The 19,984-nt window shown below is 43.4% G+C and overlaps 1 protein-coding gene across 1 annotated transcript; it reads right to left on the reverse strand.

Moving 5' to 3' along the window:
* Window positions 1-3,533: 3,533 nt before the first annotated feature.
* LOC124040909 (insulin-like growth factor-binding protein 3) lies at window positions 3,534-16,228 on the reverse strand. The gene is made up of 4 exons (XM_046358024.1): window positions 15,780-16,228; window positions 14,072-14,328; window positions 11,986-12,105; window positions 3,534-4,478 (listed from the first exon to the last, which is right to left on the reverse strand). The coding sequence occupies exons 1-4, from the start codon at window positions 16,141-16,143 to the stop codon at window positions 4,353-4,355; spliced, it is 867 nt and encodes a 288-aa protein (XP_046213980.1). The 5' UTR covers window positions 16,144-16,228; the 3' UTR covers window positions 3,534-4,352.
* Between the last annotated feature and the right edge of the window lie 3,756 nt (window positions 16,229-19,984).

Raw genomic sequence — 19,984 nt, forward strand, 5'->3', positions numbered from 1 at the left:
CATTGTTTGTAACTTATTTTTGTTACTTATTTTGTACATAATGTTGCTGCTACCGTCCATTATTATCGAAAAGAACTTCTGGGAATCAGAACGGTGATTACTCCCACGAACTGGCAGAATATTATTTTCCTTTAAAAGAGTCTGACAAGCCCGATGTGAATGATATACTGCTTTCCCGGGAACAGGCCCAGATCCCCGACATTTGCGCAAAGAGAAGGTGGAGAAAGAGGGGCCAGAGGGTGAGCTGCCTTCTGAGATTTCATAGGTGATCGAATAAACCCCCACTTCCTTCCATTCTGCTAGCAAATGTGCAATCTTTGGACAATAAAATTGGCGACCTATGCGGAAAATTAAACTACCAACGGGACATTCAAAACTGTAATATCTTATGCTTCACGGATACATTATCATGGCTATACGCTGTATTGACAGGATAGAACAACGGCGTCTAGTAAGACAAGGGGCGGCGGACTATGGATTTTTGTAAATAACAGCTGGTGCACGATATCTAAGGAAGTCTCGAGGTATTGCTCGCCTGTGGTAGAGTATCTCATGATAAGCTGTAGACCACACTATCTACCTAGAGAGTTTTCATCTGTATTTTTCGTAGCTGTCTACATACCACCACAGACTGATGCTTGCACTAAGACTGCACCAAATTAGATGTATTTCACCATAAGCAAACAGGAAATTTAATGCAGGGAAACTTAAATCCATCTTTCCAAATTTCTATCAGCATGTTAAATGTGCAGCCAGAGGGAAAAATACTCTGGATCACCTTCACTCCACACACAGAGACACATACAAAGCTCTCCATCACCCGCCATTTGGCAAATCTGAACATAATTCTATACTCCTGATTCCTGTTTACAAGCAAAAATTAGAGCAGGAAGCACCAGTGACTTGATCTATAAAAAAGTGATCAGATGAAGCAGATGCTAAACTACAGGACTGTTTTTCTAGTACAGACTGGAATATGTTCAGGGATTCCTCCGATGGCATTGAGGAGTACACCACATCAATAAGTGCATTGATGACGTCGTCCCCACTGTGACTGACCGTACATACCACAACCAGAAGTCTTGGATTACAGGCAACATCCACACTGAGCTAAAGGCTAAAGCTGCCATTTTCAAGGAGCGGGACTCTAACCCGGAAGCTTATAAGAAATCCCGCTATGCCTTCCGACGAACCATCAAACAGGCAAAGTGTCAATACAGGACTAAGATCGAATCGTACTACACCGGCTCTGACAGTCGTCGGGTGTGGCAGGGCATGCAAACCATTACAGACTACAAAGGGAAGCACAGCCAAGAGCTGCCCAGTGACACAGCCTACACCAGACGAGCTGAACTACTTCTATGCTCACTTCGAGGCAAATAACACTAAACATGCATGAGAATACCAGCTGTTACGGAACACTGTGTGAGCACGCTCTCCACAGCCAATTTAAGTAAGACCTTTAATCAGGTCAACATTCATAAGGTCGCAGGGCCAGACGGATTACCAGGACGTGTACTGTGAGCATGCGCTGACCAACTGGCAAGTGTCTTCACTGACATTTTCAACCTCTCCCTGTCCGAGTCTGTAATACCTACATGTTTTAAGCAGACCACCATAGTCCTTGTGCCCAAGAAAACTAAGGTAACCTGCCTAAATGATTACCAACCTGTAGCACTCACATCTGTAGCCATGAAGTGCTTTGAAAGGCTGGTCATGGCTCACACCAACACCATTATCTAGAAACCCTAGACCCACTCCAATTTGCATACTGCCCTAACAGATCCACAAATGATCTATATTGGACTCCACACTGCCCTTTCCCACCTGGACAAAAGGAACACCTATGTGAGAATGCTATTCATCGACTACAGCTCAGCGTTCAACACCATGGTGCCCCCAAAGCTCATCAATAAACTATGGACCCTTGGACTAAACCTTGGACTAAACACCTCCCTTTGCAACTGGATCCTGGTCTTCCTGACGGGCCGGCCATGCTTATCCTCAATGCAGGGGCCACTTGGGGGTGCGGGCTCGGTCCACTCCTGTACTCCCTGTTCACTCATGACTGCACGGCCAGGCACGACTCCAACACCATCATTACGTTTGCAGATGACACAACAGTTGTAGGCATGACCACCGACAAGACAGCCTATAGGGAGGAGGTCAGAGACCTGGCCGTGTGGTGCCAGGACAACAACCTCTCCTTCAATGTGAGCAAGACAAAGGAGCTGATCGTGGACTCCAGGAAAAGGCGGGCCAAACATGCCCCATTCTCATCGACTGGGCTGCAGTGGAGCAGGTTCAGAGCTTCAAGTTCCTTGGTGTCAACACCAATAAAGTAACATGGTCCAAGCAACCCTAAACAGACGTGAAGAGGGCCTGACAAAACCTATTCCCCCTCAGGAGACTGAAAAGATTCAGCATGGAGGCCTCCCGGGTGGCGCAGTGGTCTAAGGCACTGTGCCACCAGAGACTCTGGGTGCGAGCCCAGGCTCTGTCGCAGTCGGCCGTGACCGGGAGGTTCATGAGCCAACGCACAATTGGCCTAGCGTCGTCCGGGATATCCTCGTCTCATCGCGCACTAGCGACTCCTGTGGCGAGCTGGGCGCAGTGCATGTGATGCTATTCATTCAGGTCGCCAGGTGTTTCCTCCGACACATTGGTGTGGCTGGCTTCCGGGTTGGATGCGCGCTGTGTTAAGAAGCAGTGTGGCTTGGTTGGGTTGTGTTTCGGAGTGTGGCTTTCGACCTTCGTCTCTCCCGAGCCCGTACGGGAGTTATAGCGATGAGACAAGATAGTAACTACTAACAATTGGATACCACGAAATTGGGAGAAAAGGGGGGAAAAAATTCAACATCAAAAAAAGATACAGCATGGGTACTCAGATCCTCAAAAGGCTCTACAGAGGGTAGTGCGTATGGCCCTGCACATCACTGGGGCCAAGCTTCCTGCCATTCAGGACCTCTATACCAGGCGGTGTCAGAGAAAGGCCCTAAAAATTGTCAAAGAGGCTTCTAAACAGGTTCTACCCCCTAGCCATGAGACTCCTGAATATATAATAAAATGGCCACCCAGACTATTTTCATTGGCCCTCCCTTTTACACCGCTGCTACTCTCTGTTGTTATAATCTACACATAGTCACATTTACATTTACATTTAAGTCATTTAGCAGACGCTATTGCCTCACCTAAACCAGTCCCCGCACATAGACACTGTATAGACACAGACACTGTACCAGTACCCCACTGTATATAGTGTCACTATCGCTATTTTACTGCTGCTCTTTTATTACTTGTTACTTTTATTTCTTATTCTTATTCATATTTGTTTTAAACTGTATTGTTGGTTAGGGCAAGTAAGTAAGCATTTGACTGCTCCCCTTCATCTACACTGATGGAAGTGGATTTATCAAGTGACATCAATAACGGCTCGTAGCTTTCACCTGGATTCACCTGGTCAGTCCACATCATGGAACGAGCAGGTGTTCCTAAAGTTTGGTACACAGTGTATATGAGTTGCAAAGGAAAGGTGAGAACAACATCCAAGCTTTATAGTCAACTCCCTTAAAGGGTCCTGAGGAGAGGACAGTGATCCTAGAGAGAGATACCGAATGGACTAAAATCTGAGTTATGTACCCTCCGGCACAAAGTGGGAAAGCATTGTATGACATTGTACTGTGCCACAGGGTGGTCGCACACCAGCACCCCACAGCATACTGTTACACGGATAGATAAAAGAGACACTCTTGTATTGTACACGCAAACACACGCAAACACACACATTTAAACAAATACATACAGTAACATATCAAACATACAGAACCACACACACATACAAATATAATCATATCATGCAGCCATACAAACACGCACACACATGGGTATAGTGCCACCTAGCTGTGCGTTGGTGTACGCCTCTCATTGAGGGTCGAGACAAGTATTGTATATGATCCTCTGTCGTCAAAGTCTGTAATCATCAAAGCTAGCCCTGTGCTATGGAATGAATGATTACGTCTCATGTGTCCTTAGAGTTACATATACCAAGTCTGGTCTGCCCTTTCAGTCTATGGAGAATCCACCCACACCCTGTTTACAGTACATAGGAGCAGCACATAGCATAGGAGGGAGTTTTCTGGACACAAGGAGTGTGATTGGATGAGTCCTGTCTTCTTCTCAAGCCACTCCCCCTGCTCTGCCCTCCATAAGGTCCCATGGGCCAAAGAGTCATCAATGCCAGTCAACACATGTACAGGCCCAGCCATTTTGGAATCATTTTTGAATCCCGATATCCTCAGTTTCTCTGTGTATTTCTCTCTCTCTCTCTCTGGCTCTTTCTTGCTGCTCTTCTCTTATTGGCTCTCTGAGTTGTAGCACTGAGCGTCTCCTCTCTCCTTCCCGTCGAAACCTGGCAATGGCTGCCCATACTTATCGGCACACCAGCAAAACCCTCGCTTTCTGCCTTTGGATGGACGGCACTGTGTGAGAAAGTGAGACATACAGGGAAAGAGTATATTAGAAAAAGATGTAGACTATTAAATAGACACCGGAGATCATCTCCAGGTATTCCCAATGCCGTCGGGTGGTACGACAAATAAAAATGTTATTCACATTTTTAAAACTTTTTTTTTTTTTAGATACCAAAGAATCTTCACATTTTTAACAGTCTGTTTAGTAAGGCCCGCGTCCATCGAGACACATACCAGCTGTACTGGTAGTACTGCTAATACTAGCAGTACTACATCTGCACCTGACGACGACACAAGTTTTTCTGCTTCCACGAGCATGTTCAAAGCTAGCATAAGTAATTCTAAATTTGTTGTTAGCCCAGCTAGCATTGGACACTGACAGTTGTGAAGATCTACTGCCCCGAACATTGGGCCATCGAAGAGGTGCAAATATAATGAGGGGTTCACTTATATTGTGAGTAGTGCCTTTCCTCAGCCACAGTGTGTTATATGTGCAAAAGTACTATCTCACAACTCGATGAAACCTTCACTTTTGCGCAGACATTTAGAAACAAAACATGGCAATTTGAAAAATAAGCCACAGGAGTTTTTGAGCAAGAATTACGACAACTTTTTAGTAAGATGTGTATAAAAGCAACAGATACCATTAATAAGAAGTGGCTAGAAGCGTCTATGGTGAGCTACCGAGTGGCTAGGACAGGCAAGCCCCATACTATTGTGGAGGACTTAATTCTTCCTTCTTCCGTGGATATGGCTGGGACAATGCTGGGGGAAAAGGCAAAAAAAACTATACAGACAATACCTTCATCAAACAACACTGTTTCATGACACATCAGTGACATGGCAGGAGATGTTTTATGCTTCGCATACAAGCCAATTAATTCTATGCATTACAGCTGGATGAGTCAACAGACGTGGCGGGCCTGGCACAGCTCCTGGTATATGTCAATTACGTTTATGGGGGGTCAATTAAGGAAGACATCCTCTTCTGCAATCCACTGGAAACCAGGAAAACAGGAGAGTATATTTTTAAAGTACTGGACAGCTTTGTGACATCAAATGGACTTTGGTGGTCAAGGTGTGTTGGTATCTGTACTGATGGTGCAAAAGCCATGACAGGGAGACATGGTGGAGTGGTAACGCACGTGCAAGCAGTTGCGCTTGATGCCACTTGGGTACACTGCAGCATCCACCGAGAGGCTGTTGCTGCCAAGGGAATGACTGACAGCTTGAAAGACATTTTTTGTCACGACAGTGAAAATGTTTAACCTTGTTAAAGCAAGGTCCCTGAACTCTCGTGTATTGTGTGCACTATGCAATGATATGGGCAGCGACCATGTCACGCTTTTACAACATACAGAAATGCGCTGGTTATCAAGTGGCAAAGTATTGACATGTTTTTTTTTAAATTGAGAGACAAGCTTAAAGCTTTCATTATTGACCATAATTTTCACTTGTCTAACTGCTGCTTGCATGATGACGAGGTTCTCACACGACTGGCCTGTCTGGGTGATGTTTTTTCTCGATCTGAATCTAGGATTACAGGAACTCTCAAAATTAAGGTTAGGATTAAGAAGTTGGAGCTCTTCTCTGTCTGTGTTAACAAGGAAAACACACCGATCTTTCCATCATTGTGTGATTTCTTGCAAATGAACACAAGCGTACGGACAATGTCAAATGTGATATAGCAAAGCACCCGAGTGAGTTGGGTGCACAATTACGCAGGTACTTTCCTGAAATGAATGACACAAACAACTGGATTCATTATCCCTTTCATGCCCTGCCTCCAGTCCATTTACCGATATTTGTACAAGAGAGCCTCATTGAAATTGCAACAAGCGGTTCTGTGAAAATGTAATTTAATCAGAAGCCACTGACAGATTTCTGGATTGGGCTGCGCTCAGAGTATCCTGCCTTGGCAAATCACAATGTTAAGACTGATGCCCTTTGCAACCACATACCTATGTGAGAGTGGATTCTCGGCCCTCACTAGCATGAAAACTAAATACAGGCAGAGATTGTGTGGAAAATGATTTAAGACTGAGACTCTCAAATACAACCCAACATTGCAGAGTTATGAGCATCCTTTCAAGCACACCCTTCTCATTAACCTGTGGTGAGTTATTCAACACTTTCAATTAACAAATAAGGTTTTATATGTAAGATGGTTAAAAAAGAGCAAAATTATTTTTTTAAATGTTATTTTACTAGGCAAGTCAGTTAAGAACAAATTCTTATTTTCAATGACGGCCTAGGAACAGTGGGTTAACTGCCTGTTCAGGGGCAGAACGATAGATTTTGTACCTTGTCAGCTCGAGGATTTGAACTTGCAACCTTTCGGTTACTAGTCCAATGCTCTAACCACTAGGCTACCCTGCCGCCCCATTGATTATTATTATATTATTATTTGTGCCACGGGTCCTATAAAAGCTCTTTGTCACTTCCCACAAGCCGGGTTGTGACAAACTCACACTTATTATGTTTAATAAATGTATTGTATAGTGTGTGTGTGGCAGGCTTACAATGAAGGCAAAAAAACAAACATTTGGGAGCACGCTGACCATGGTGCTAGAAGGGGTACGCAGTTGGAGGTTGAATGTTTGACGGGGTGATGGACTATAAAAAGTTTGGGAACTACAGATCTAGCACAATGGCAATAAAAAAGGACGCAAGGAAGTGGGACAATAAATGGTTAAGGACATTAACGTCCATTTTGTGCTGAGGAACGGGGGAGACTTGGCCATGGGACGCACGCTGGTGGTATTTTCAGCTGCTTTTAAGGTCTACCTCCAGTTCCACACACATATAGAGAGCTTTAAGGTAAACAGAAACCTGGTCAAATATTTGCTTAGGCCCATTTGTGAACAACTGAGACCCAAGATCTATTTTCAGTGAGCCGGTGGCCAGTACAAGTCATCTGTTGCTGATTATACCCCACAGCTCCAAATTATGGGTACTACACATGACTTACAGAGTCTCTGGAGCAACACAAGTGCTGTTATTTTACTGCCAATTTTACTGAAGGTCAGAGTCCTCTCTAGTAAAACATGCAGGAATTCATTTGAAAGAAAGGAGAACAAACAGCATCACTCTGTAAAAGAGTAGATCAGAATGGAAGTCAACCCTTTCTCTGTTTGATATTAAATTTGTCTTGGTATCTGACCCCAGAGACCATAAAATAATCTCACCCCTGTAAAAGTGATAGGGTACAGTAAAGTGTATGTATTGGACTGTTTAGTCAAAAAATGACTAAATCATATCTACTGCATCTTAAACCTAATATTGACCCCCGTTATATCATTTAATTTCTCATATTTTAACAAATATGTTTTATGATCATTTAATCTATACAAACCATTGAGTAATATCATTTTAGTCAACTCCACATGCTGAGAGGTGGGGTCATATTTTTTATGGGTACTACAGAGCGGCAGGTAGCCTAGGGCTTGGAGCGTTTAGAGCAGACTAGTAACCGAAGGGTTGCAAGATTGAATCCCTGAGCTGACAAGGTAAAAATCTGTTGCTCTGCCACCGAACAAGACAGTTAATCAACTGTTGCTAGGCCAGCATTGAAAATAAGAATTTGTTCTTAACTGACTTGCCTAGTTAAATAAAGGTAAAAAAAGATATATTTTTGAGGCAGAGTAATTCAACAGATGGACTTGGAGTCAAAGAATGACTCCACTAAACAGTAGCTTGGAATCTAATAAAAGTAATAAGAAGAAGACAAAATCCAGAAAAAAATGCATTTAAAAGCTGCTTTAATCATAATCACTTTGCCATTTCCGTCATCTAACTTCAAAGGATGCACGTAAACTCAAATCCAACTTTATTTGTCATGTGCCGAATACAAGTGTTGACCTTACCGTGAAATGCTTACTTTACAAGCCCTTAAACAACAGTGCAGTTCAAGAAGAGTTAAGAAAATATTTACCAAATAAACTACGCAAAATATATTATAACGTAAGACAATAAAATAACAATAACGAGGCTATATACAGGGGGTACCGGTAGCGAGTCAATTTGCAGGGATACAGGTTAGTCAAGGTAATTTGTACATGTAGGTAGGGGTTGAGGGACTATACATAGATAATAAATAGCGAATAGCAGCAGAGTACAAAACAAATGGAGGAGGGGTGGGGCGTCAATGTAAATAGTTCGGTGGCCATTTGATTAATTGTTCATCAGTCTTATGGCGTGGGGGTAGAAGCAGTTAAGGAGCCTTTTGGTCTTAGACGTGGCGCACCGGTACCGCTTGTCATGCGGTAGCTGAGAAAACAGTCTATGACTTGGCCTATTATATAGGTCCTGGATGGCAGGAGGCTTCTCCTCAGTGATGTACCCTCCGTTGCTCGTTACAGTCAGATGCCAAGCAGTTGCCATACCAGGCGGTGATGCAATCGGTCAGGATGCTCACGATGGTGCAGCTGTAGAACTTTTTGAGGATCTGGGGACCCATGCCAAATCTTTTCAGTCTCCTGAGGGGGAAAAGGGGTTGTCGGGCCCTCTTCACGACTGTCTTGGTGAGTTTGGACCATGATAGTTCATTGGTGATGTGGACACCAAGGAACTTGAAACTCTCAACCAGCTCCACTACAGCCCAGTCGATGTTACTGGGGGCCTGTTCAGCCTGCCTTTTCCTGTAGTCTACAATCAGTTCCTTTCTCTTGCTCACATTGAGGAAGAGGTTGTTTCCCTGGCACCACACTGCCAAGTCTTTGACCTCCTCCCTATAGGCTGTCTCATCATTGTCGGTGATTAGGCCATTGTTGTGTCGTCAGCAAACTTAATTATGGTGTTGGAGTCGTGTTTGTCCACACAGCGTGGGTGAACAGGGAGTACAGGAGGGGACTAAGTACACACCTCTGAGGGGCCCCAGTGTTGAGGATCAGCATGGCAGACCTACCCTTACCACCTGGGGGTGGCCCGTCAGGAAGTCCAGGATCCAGTTGCAGAGGGAGGTGTTTAGTCCCAAGGATCCTTAGCTATGTGATTTTTAAAAATGTTTACCTTTATTTAACTAGGCTAGTCAGAGATTCGTTAGACACCGCTCGCGTGACTTGACCGGGTGTCCACGTGAAGATAGCCGACCGCAGCGTGCACTCTCCCCTCTGTTGTGCCGACGACTGTGGTCCTGATGCGAAGGCGAAGGAATCCAATTCCTGGTGCCAAAGCGAAGGAACTCAATGAAGGGCTGGATTAACTATGACTCTCTTAAGAACAAAATCTTATTTTCAATGACGGCTTAGGAACAGTGGGTTAACTGCCTTAACTGTCAGGAAAATGTCAGTGAAGACACTTGCCAGTTGGTCCATGCATGGTTTTAGTACACATCCTGGTAATCTTGTGTCTTTGTGAATGTTGCCCTGTTTAAAGGGCAACATTCTGCAGTCTGTGCTAGCAAAACAGTCCTGTATCGTTGCATCTGCATCATCTGACCACTTCCGTATTGAGCGAATCACTGTTACTTCCTGCTTTAGTTTTTGCTTGTAAGCAGGAATCAAGACTATAGAATTATGGTCGGATTTGCCAAATGGAGGACGGGGGAGAACTTTGTATGCATCTCTGTGTGTGGAGTAAATGTGGTCTCGAGCTTTTTCCCTCAGGTTGCACATGTGACATGCTGGTAGTGAGGTAATGAGGTAAAATGGATTTAAGTTTGCCTGCATTAAAGTCCCCGGACACTAGGAGCGCTGCTTCTGGATGAGCATTTTCTTGTTTACTTATGACCTTATAGAGTTGGTTGAGTGTAGTCTTAGTGTCAGCATCAGATTGTGGTGGTAAGTACGGCTACGAATAATATAGTTGAGAACTCTCTTGGTAGATATTGTGGTCTACAGCTTATCATAAGGTGCTCTACCTCAGGTGAGCAATACCTCAATACTTCTTTAATATTAGACATTGCACACCAGCTGTTATTCTTAATTTTTATCTTTATTTAACAAGGCAAGTCAGTTAAGAACAAATTCTTATTTTCAATGACAGCCTAGGAACAGTGGGTTAACTGCCTGTTCAGGGGCAGAACAACAGATTAGTACCTTGTCAACTCAGGGGTTTGAACTTGCAACCTTGCGGTTCCTAGTCCAACGCTCTAACCACTAGACTACCCTGCCACCCCGAATTGACAAATAGACACTCGTCTTACCAGACGTAGCTTCTCTGTTCTGCCGTTCAGCCACGACTTGGGGAAACGTAATGTATTACAGTTTTTAATGTCTCGTTGGTAGAAAAATCTTGGTCCTAGGTCATTGATTTTATTTTCCAATGATTGCACGTTGGCCAATAGAACGGATGGCAGTGGGAGATTACTTGCTAGCCTACGAATTCTCAGAAGGCAGCCCAACCACCGCCCCCCTTTTTCTCCATCTTTTCTTTATGCAAATGACGGGATTTGAGTCTGTTCCCGGGAAAGCAGTATATCCTTCGCGTAGGACTCGTTAAAGGATAAAGCTTCTTCCAGTTCGAGGTGAGTAATCGCTGTTCTGATGTCTTGAAGTTCTTTTCCATCATAAGAGACGGTAGCAGCAACATTATGCACAAAATAAGTTCAGAAATAAGTTACTTAATCCTTCAAACTATGTATACATTTATAGTTAATAAGAAATGTTGGGTCTGAGACTCATGGGAATGTCTGCCACTCACTCCCTGCCTGCCATCTCTGAGAAAACACCTACGTACATTTTAAATAAACAAAGACAATGAGTCTGCCATTTTGGTAAAGCTGGTTACGAGATGACTGTCAAATGGAGGCACATCCTTTAGGTATGAGTCTCAGTGCAGTGGTGTGTAATATAAATGTTGCTTTGCTTTTGGTGGATGCCATGATGGCGCTAGTGGACTAAGTGCCTCCATATGAATGCGTCAGGGACACTCGTTTATTATAAACAGATTGTGGGCGGACCAGGACCACGCAAATGTGGGAAATGGCTGAAGCTTCTATTTTCTGCACTGCTTTTTCAAAAGTCGGACAATTATGGGGAGCGAGCGACGGGCAGTGGCGAGTGGCGGCGGCCACCTTGACGTCTGTCTCCCTGGGAGGGTTCGCGTTAAATGGCCGTCTTTCGAGCCGTGCAGGGCGCTTGCTGTGGTTTAGGGGTCTGTGGTTCCAGGTCTATAGCGCCAACCATCTGTCTCTATGGTATACCCCAACTGGTGTGGCTGAGCAGTGATGAGACTCTAATAACTAGTGAAAGACGACTGCAGCAGTGCTAGAGGAATGGATCCGCTCTAGATATGCATGTATGCATGATGAGTCAGTCACTGATTTTGGAGTCTTCATTGATGAAGAAAGACTAAGTGGCAAGATGATCAGAAATGATGGTAGTTACGATGTTCTAATGGGCGTGATTGTCCTGGCCTTTGTAACACTGTTCAAATAGGTGGGGTCTGGTATCGGGGCTGGTCTTCCTTGGTGAAAGCATGATTGTAACACATTCAGTAATGCGAAGTAGCCTGGGGTGGCTGACTCATAAAATTGCACAGTTTTTCCTACAGTGTGTTTGTATGATGTCCATACCTGTTTTTTCTTGTAGAAGCCCTTCTTGTCACAGTTTGGGATGCGGAAGCCTCTGGGGTTGAGGATGTCTGTGATCTTCAGTCCATTGAGGATACTCTCCATCTCTCTACGACAGGGACCCTAAACACACAAGACGACACAAGCCCAGACTATAATGACCCATATTACTCCTTCCAAAGCACTCTGCCCACTACAGCTCAGATAATTATGTCATTATGTCAGATAATTATAGAGCCATTACTGCATGTAACTCCGCTCCATCTCATATTGCTCAAGTGAACAGTAAACCTGGTTTCAGAAAACAGATAAAGCAACACCTCACGGCACAACGCCTCTCCCCTATTTGACCTAGATAATTTGTGTGTATGTATTAATATGTAGGCTACTTGTGCCTTTTGTAAAAAAATGTTTTATGTAGTTCTGTCCTTGAGCCATTTTCTATTAATCTTCTGTATTATGTCATGTTTTGTGTGGACCCCAGGAAGAGTAGCTGCTGTTTTTGCAACAGCTAATGGGAATCCTAATAAAATACCAAAACTAGTTATCTAATGGAGTTACTCTATCCAATTCAAACAGTGTGCTAACACAAACCCCAACAGTGCAGTGTGCTTACTTGGTACTGTAATTCAATCAAAGTGCTCTAGGAACATAGACAGGGATGTGATCATTGGTACAAGGCAACACCAAGCTCCATCTGTAGCCTACAGCACTACCCTTCAGTAGTACACAAACACTGGTGGTACTAGGGATAAGAAAAAAAGAGGCAACTAATAGGAAATTAATTCATCTGACCACCTTGCGAGGGCTTACGCTTTGCTGTAAGCCGCTTAAAAACTCTAATACTTTACACAAAGGGATAGGCCAGGGGATAACCGCGCAATCAAAGAGGCCCTAGAAAGGAGCCCGACAGGTCTCGTCCTCAAGTCCAGCTCCAGTCGCTGATCAAAGCAAAGCTCATTCCTCGTGCTGCACTTGTTCTCCTGCCGCCGAGTCAAAGGCAGAATCAAAAATAGAAAGAGGAGGGAGGGTCCAAACAGGCACACGCAGAGGCCCAATCCATCATCAGCTTGTTCTGAGGCTCGGCGCTCCCCTCCAGCCCGCCATTGCTCCCCTCCGTGCCCCCGGGCGGCACGCGGATGCCTTGCGGCGAAACAGCCTGACTCGAGGTCAGCTGCAGAGGCAGAGCTACCATGTCCAAATTTGCGCCACGCCAATCTCCCACCACCACCAATGCGCCACAGCCAGCAGTCAGCAACCATAACCAGAACATTTCATCACTTGCAGACGGATGGAGAAAAACACCAAAACACTGAGGAGAGGGGGAAGAAAGAGAGAGAAAGGATGAGGAAGGGGGAGAAAAACACCAACACACAGAGGAGAGGGGGAAGAAAGAGAGAGAAAGGATGAGGAAGGGGGAGAAAAACACCAACACACAGAGGAGAGGGGGAAGAAAGAGAGAGAAAGGATGAGGAAGGGGGAGAAAAACACCAACACACAGAGGAGAGGGGGAAGAAAGAGAGAGAAAGGATGAGGAAGGGGAGAAAAACACCAACACACAGAGGAGAGGGGGAAGAAAGAGAGAGAAAGGATGAGGAAGGGGAGAAAAACACCAACACACAGAGGAGAGGGGGAAGAAAGAGAGAGAAAGGATGAGGAAGGGGGAGAAAAACACCAACACAGAGGAGGGGGAAGAAAGAGAGAGAAAGGATGAGGAAGGGGGAGAAAAACACCAACACACAGAGGAGAGGGGGAAGAAAGAGAGAAAGGATGAGGAAGGGGAGAAAAACACCAACACACAGAGGAGAGGGGGAAGAAAGAGAGAGAAAGGATGAGGAAGGGGAGAAAAACACCAACACACAGAGGAGAGGGGGAAGAAAGAGAGAGAAAGGATGAGGAAGGGGGAGAAAAACACCAAAACTCAGAGGAGAGGGGGAAGAAAGAGAGAAAGGATGAGGAAGGGGGAGAAAAACACCAACACACTGAGCAAATGAGGATGAAAACACAACACAGAGCAAAGAAGGAAGAGGAGGAGAACATTCACTAACAGACTGTTCCTAGAAAGGACAACAGTGGACCTGGCACTTACATACTCTGGGTCCTGCTTGGATTCCAGGGAAAAGTTCTGTTGGTCTGTGCTGAGAGCTCCAGGGCCTTGCTCCATCTTGTAACTCTGGGCCTTCTTCAGCTGCTCCCTGCGGATGACCTCTGCCTTGACGGGGTGGAGGAGAGGGGGGTGATGGGGGATTCTGGGGGAGCCTACAGGAGGTCTGCTGGTGCTGAAGGAGGCTTGGAGCACTGGGGCGGTGGTGTTTCGCCTCTCCTCCTGAATACCACCATCATTTTCTGCCAAAAACAGAGAGGGGGGATTGTTTTGTTTGTGAGTTTATGCTGTGGCACATTTGGAAGCATTCCCAATACTTAATACTTTTTTTATTCAAATGTTTGTATTTTGTTTAGCCCACCAAGGGCTGAAGAAAACATACAGTAAATTATTCATATATAATAATTGTAATGGATCGTGTGGGTGGATCACAAGAATCATGTGAATGGTCTAGATGTGCTGGTTCAAATGTTTTTTGACAATCCCTTGATGTTCATCCAAGCTAATAATATACTGAACAAAAATATAAACAGAAACGCAACCATTTAAAATATTTTAGTGAGTTACAGGAAATCAGTCAATTGAAATAAATTCATTAAGCCCTAATCTATGGATTAAACATGACTGGGAATACAGATATGCATTTGTAGTTCACAGATACCTTAAGAAAATGTTTTGTATAAAAAATGAAAACAGCCTCACAATGGGCCTCATGACCTCGTGACAGTATTTCTGTGCATTCAAATTGCCATCGATAAAATTAACTTGTTTTTGTTTTCCATAGTTTATGCCTGCCCATACCATAACCCCACCACCATCACGGGGAGGCGGCTTATGGTAGAGAAATGAACATTCAATTCTCTGGCAACAGCTCTGGTGGACATTCCTACAGCCAGCCTACCACTTGCAGCCTTCCTCAAAACTTGAGACATCTGTGGCATTGTGTTGTGTGATAAAACTGCACATTTTAGAGTGGCCTTTTAGGTGGATGGATTATATTGGAAAAGGAGACATGCTCACGAACAGGGACATAACAAATTTGTGCACAAAATTTGAGAGAGATAAGCTTTTTGTGAATATGGAACATTTCTGTTATCTTTTATTTCAACTCATGAAACATGGGACCAACACATTAAATGTTGCATTTCTAATTTTGTTCAGTGTAGTTGCACATTCATTACTGATGAAGAAAGGAGGGTAGAGATGAGAGTTTGATATCCTTTAAAGATTACAACATTGAAAAGCAGTTTTGATTTACAATTAGAAACCACAATATAGATGGTTGAAATAAATATTGATATCTGTCAAATAAGACTCATCCCATCAATAATCTCCACGAAACCTTGTCACAGTTTTACAATTCCACAAAGTGACAATTATAATAGCATAAACAGCAGTGATACAGTTACATTACAAGGTCAATATCAACCAGATAATGGGTTACACAGTATAATTGTTTGGCAATCCAATTGTGTACATATTGGACATATTTCGCGCAGACTGGCGTTATCCTTCCCGGATAGCTCAAGGTGATAAATTATATTTTAGGCTGCTTTACATCAAGATGTTTCAGATGACAAGCAAAACAATTATCGATCTTTTTACAGCTCACGTCATCATAATAATGTAATATTCAGTTGGCAAAGCATTCTTTAAAAAACTTTCCAAACTGCGTCATCATCTTGGCATTTACCTTGTCTCTCATTGATTAAAGTGGCAACAGGTCTTTTAATAATCGCGTTTGCACACTGCCCTCGTCCTTCCAGCAGAGCTTGGAGAGGTTTCGTCTCGCCGGGTTGATGCTGGCATGTCATTCCGGAGCCACATCTCCCGGTGTACACTCCGCACGGCTTTCCAAAGGCCAGCGCGCAAGTCGTGCAGCACCCGCAGCCCGGTTCGCGAACTCTCTCCGCGCAGTCCTTGGGCAACGGCTTGCACAGTATCCGGGCTCCAGCATCACATGGTTCGCACCGGATAACCGGTCCTACTGCGAATGATCTCCGCATAATCGATGCCAGAACAACTGTCATCCAAAGTCTGCGAAAACATGTCTCCATGGTGATGATATCAGAAGGGTCTTGGTGCGTATTGTCCTGAATTTAACTCTGCATTTCATACAAATGAAGCCCCTTTGGATTTAACGTCTCAATATATACAGCCATCCACTGCAAAGTCACACCCCCTCTGAGTTGCCTAAGTGAGGGATTGGAGGGATTACTTTAATTTCCACTCTGATATGTTTTGAAAAAACTTCCTTAAGAGTGGTTTGTGTACAAATAATTAATCAAATAAGCAATCTAAATAGGAAACAATCCACCCGATAAAAAAAAAATCACCTTTAAAAAAAGAAAAACACAGTTACACATAAACAAATGTACAGTCAATAACACAAAAGAAAAATAGAAAAAAATATGTACATTGTGTGCAAATGTAGAAGAGTAAAGATGTGATTGAATGACTCATTATTCTGAAACAGATTGTTTGGGATTTTCTCTTTAGGTATGCCACCACAATAACTAGCTTTATTTTAGTTTTACGAAATCTATTCAAACTTAAATTGGATGAACATAACAAAATATAAGATGTTTGATGCTGTTCTAAGGAGTCTTGATTTCAGTATTTTATGTGAACTTCATAGAATACCAGTTTTAACAAGAATAAAAAACCTTATGCCAAGGAAATTGCTAGAACACTTGCCTGAAAGACAAATAAAAAGTGGCTAAATCAACCTCAGTGGAAGAGGATTAACCCCTAATAATAAAAAAATGTAAATACATATTTAGCTTCCAGTTAATGTTTATACCAAGTGGACAGTCTGTTGTTTCAGATGCAGTTGGAACTGAGTTGATAGCCCAAAGCATTCCAAAGTTAGAGATACAAATCGGATTCAGTTGGGCACTTCAATTCAATGTCTATTTCATGTTGGTTCAGCATGATTTCATTGTAATGATGTGGAAACAAAGTTGATTCAACCAGTGTGTGGCCAGTGGGATGGCACCTGTGGCCCCAAATGTTTGGATATGCTAGTAAAGTTACCAGGTTGTTAGTTTCTTTAGGCCACTCGGAAACAACTGTACAGAGAAGCCTTATTATTACAACAATTATTATCTAGGATATGTTTTTCATAGCAACACAGCAATATATTTGATATGCTACCAAATTGCTGTTGTTTTTATTGCAACTACAATAACAACATTACACATCAATAAAGGGCACTTTAAAACCCTGATCGGTGACCAACTTAATCATTTGGGGGGTGTTTATTTTTGTCCTATATCACACATGCACAAGTGTTTATTCGTTGGAAATAAGTGGACAAAGTCCCAACATTTCTTTAATTTTTGCAATGTGTGACAATGGCTACAGGAACAAAGAAGAGGCCTTCAGACTGTGCTAAGTAGTGCACAATGGCCATGGCAGGTGCCACCCTTTTTAAGGGCACGTTCAACATGTAAGTGTGCACCAATATTTCATAATGCACTTTTCATGCATCAATGGTAGGGCCAAATATAGATGCTTTTGACCAAGTTTCCAGGCTCGGTGTCTGTGTGTCCAGGAAGAGTACAATGACAAAATATATTGGCGAGTCATGGGATGAGAAAGGTCTCCAGTGGAAAGAGAGATAGGGAGTGAGTCCAGCTCCAGACTGCAGGGAATGTAGCTTGTCCTGACAACACAACGCAGCGATGATCGAATGGTATGTACAGTGCCTTGCGAAAGTATTCGGCCCCCTTGAACTTTGCGACCTTTTGCCACATTTCAGGCTTCAAACATAAAGATATAAAACTGTATTTTTTGTGAAGAATCAACAACAAGTGGGACACAATCATGAAGTGGAATGACATTTATTGGATATTTCAAACTTTTTTAACAAATCCAAAACTGAATAATTGGGTGTGCAAAATTATTCAGCCCCCTTAAGTTAATACTTTGCTGCGATTACAGCTGTAAGTCGCTTGGGGTATGTCTCTATCAGTTTTGCACATCGAGAGACTGAAATTTTTTCCCATTCCTCCTTGCAAAACAGCTCGAGCTCAGTGAGGTTGGATGGAGAGCAATTGTGAACAGCAGTTTTCAGTTCTTTCCACAGATTCTCGATTGGATTCAGGTCTGGACTTTGACTTGGCCATTCTAACACCTGGATATGTTTATTTCTGAACCATTCCATTGTAGATTTTGCTTTATGTTTTGGATCATTGTCTTGTTGGAAGACAAATCTCCGTCCCAGTCTCAGGTCTTTTGATTGTGTCCCACTTGTTGTTGATTCTTCACAGAAAAAATACAGTTTTATATCTTTATGTTTGAAGCCTGAAATGTGGCAAAAGGTCGCAAAGTTCAAGGGGGCCGAATACTTTCGCAAGGCACTGTATTGTACAGTAAGTGTGCTTCTTGGAAAGAAGGCGTTTGCTTTGACACCTGGCAGGTTCTACCCAAGCTTCCAGAACTTCCAAATTGGACTATGAGGAACTAGTGTTGTGGATCAACAACCACAAACTGAACTTACACCGTGAGAATAACAAACATGGCGAACAAGATGTGGCCTCACACCAAAAGTTTGCAGACCATATACAGCAGAGCACAGTGCAGTGGAATGCCAAACGCTTGTTTCATATTCTGAAGAAAAGTGCTGATTTTCCTCCTCTTTACCCAGTCTGAGTGTTTTTTTTTTGGAAGGGGGTCTCTCAAGCACCTGCAAATAGTCTGCAAAGAGCAGGAGGAGAGCATTGGGCATGGGAAGTATGCTGTTAGAGGCTTACCGGTGGAATGTAGTCCCGCAGCCAGCCACTCAATAAAGATGGTGTGTGAAGAATGTGCTTTTTTTTACCGACACAGGATATTGCTGTACATGTGTTTAACATACCCCACTTTCAGAAGCAATGTCAGCCAACCACAATAGTCTGTCAAATCCTATAATCCCAGGCAATTTTCCACCGTTTTAAAACGATTTGGATGATTCCGGCTATGGTTTTTAGAGCACAAGGCCTACAGCAGAATTGCCCCCATTTCCTACTGGAACCACTACTAGCAACTGTTAGAAGATACAGTGGATAGCAGCCATCTAATGGGCTCCTGACCATTTCTGATATCTTAACTCTTTTTGCACTTAATGGATGTGTCCCAATCCAAAGGCAGCTGCATGCTGCCTACCTGCCTCCAAAGGCACATTACCTTAGTATGCAGCACTTTAACAGTAGGTAACTGCCCTTTGGGACAGGATTTGAAGGCAACGTCACTTGACAATGCATTGCACCAAGCAGGAGACATTTGTTTACATTGTAGCCACTGCAGCAGCATGATCAACTAGTGCAATTCAGTGAACAACTATCCCAAAATTGAGATATATCGAATATAAATAACAGCTTAACAAGCAACAGAATCGATCTCCACAGTGCCTGTTCATGAATAAAGTTGACACCGACCAGAATAGTTATCCTACAGTATTAGCGTCCTCCTCTCGCATGTTGCTTGGTGTGCAGCTCCATCGATGTGGATAGACAAGAAGCCTTGCATGCATGATACAGGATAAACATTTTTGAAATGATTCAATAAGATATTTTACTGATTGTTTAAGAATGATTAATATCCAGAATAGTGGTGTTTTACTGTGAAGCTAATATTGCATTAGAGCTGAAGCGTTTTTCTATGAGTAGGCTTACATTGTGATTAGTTTATACAACTATCATGCCCGTGCATAAATTACCCTGATGATCAGGATAACATGTCCAAGATAATTATACCCTATGTATACAAAAGTATGTGGGAGCCCCTTCAAATTAGTGGATTCGGCTATTTCAGCCACACCCATTGCTGACAGGTGTATAAATTCAAGGACACAACCATGCAATCTCCATGGACAAACATTGACAGTAGAATGGCCTTACCGAAAAGCTCAGTGAC

Source organism: Oncorhynchus gorbuscha, linkage group LG08, assembly GCF_021184085.1.
Source record: "Oncorhynchus gorbuscha isolate QuinsamMale2020 ecotype Even-year linkage group LG08, OgorEven_v1.0, whole genome shotgun sequence".
Classification (NCBI taxonomy): domain Eukaryota; kingdom Metazoa; phylum Chordata; class Actinopteri; order Salmoniformes; family Salmonidae; genus Oncorhynchus; species Oncorhynchus gorbuscha.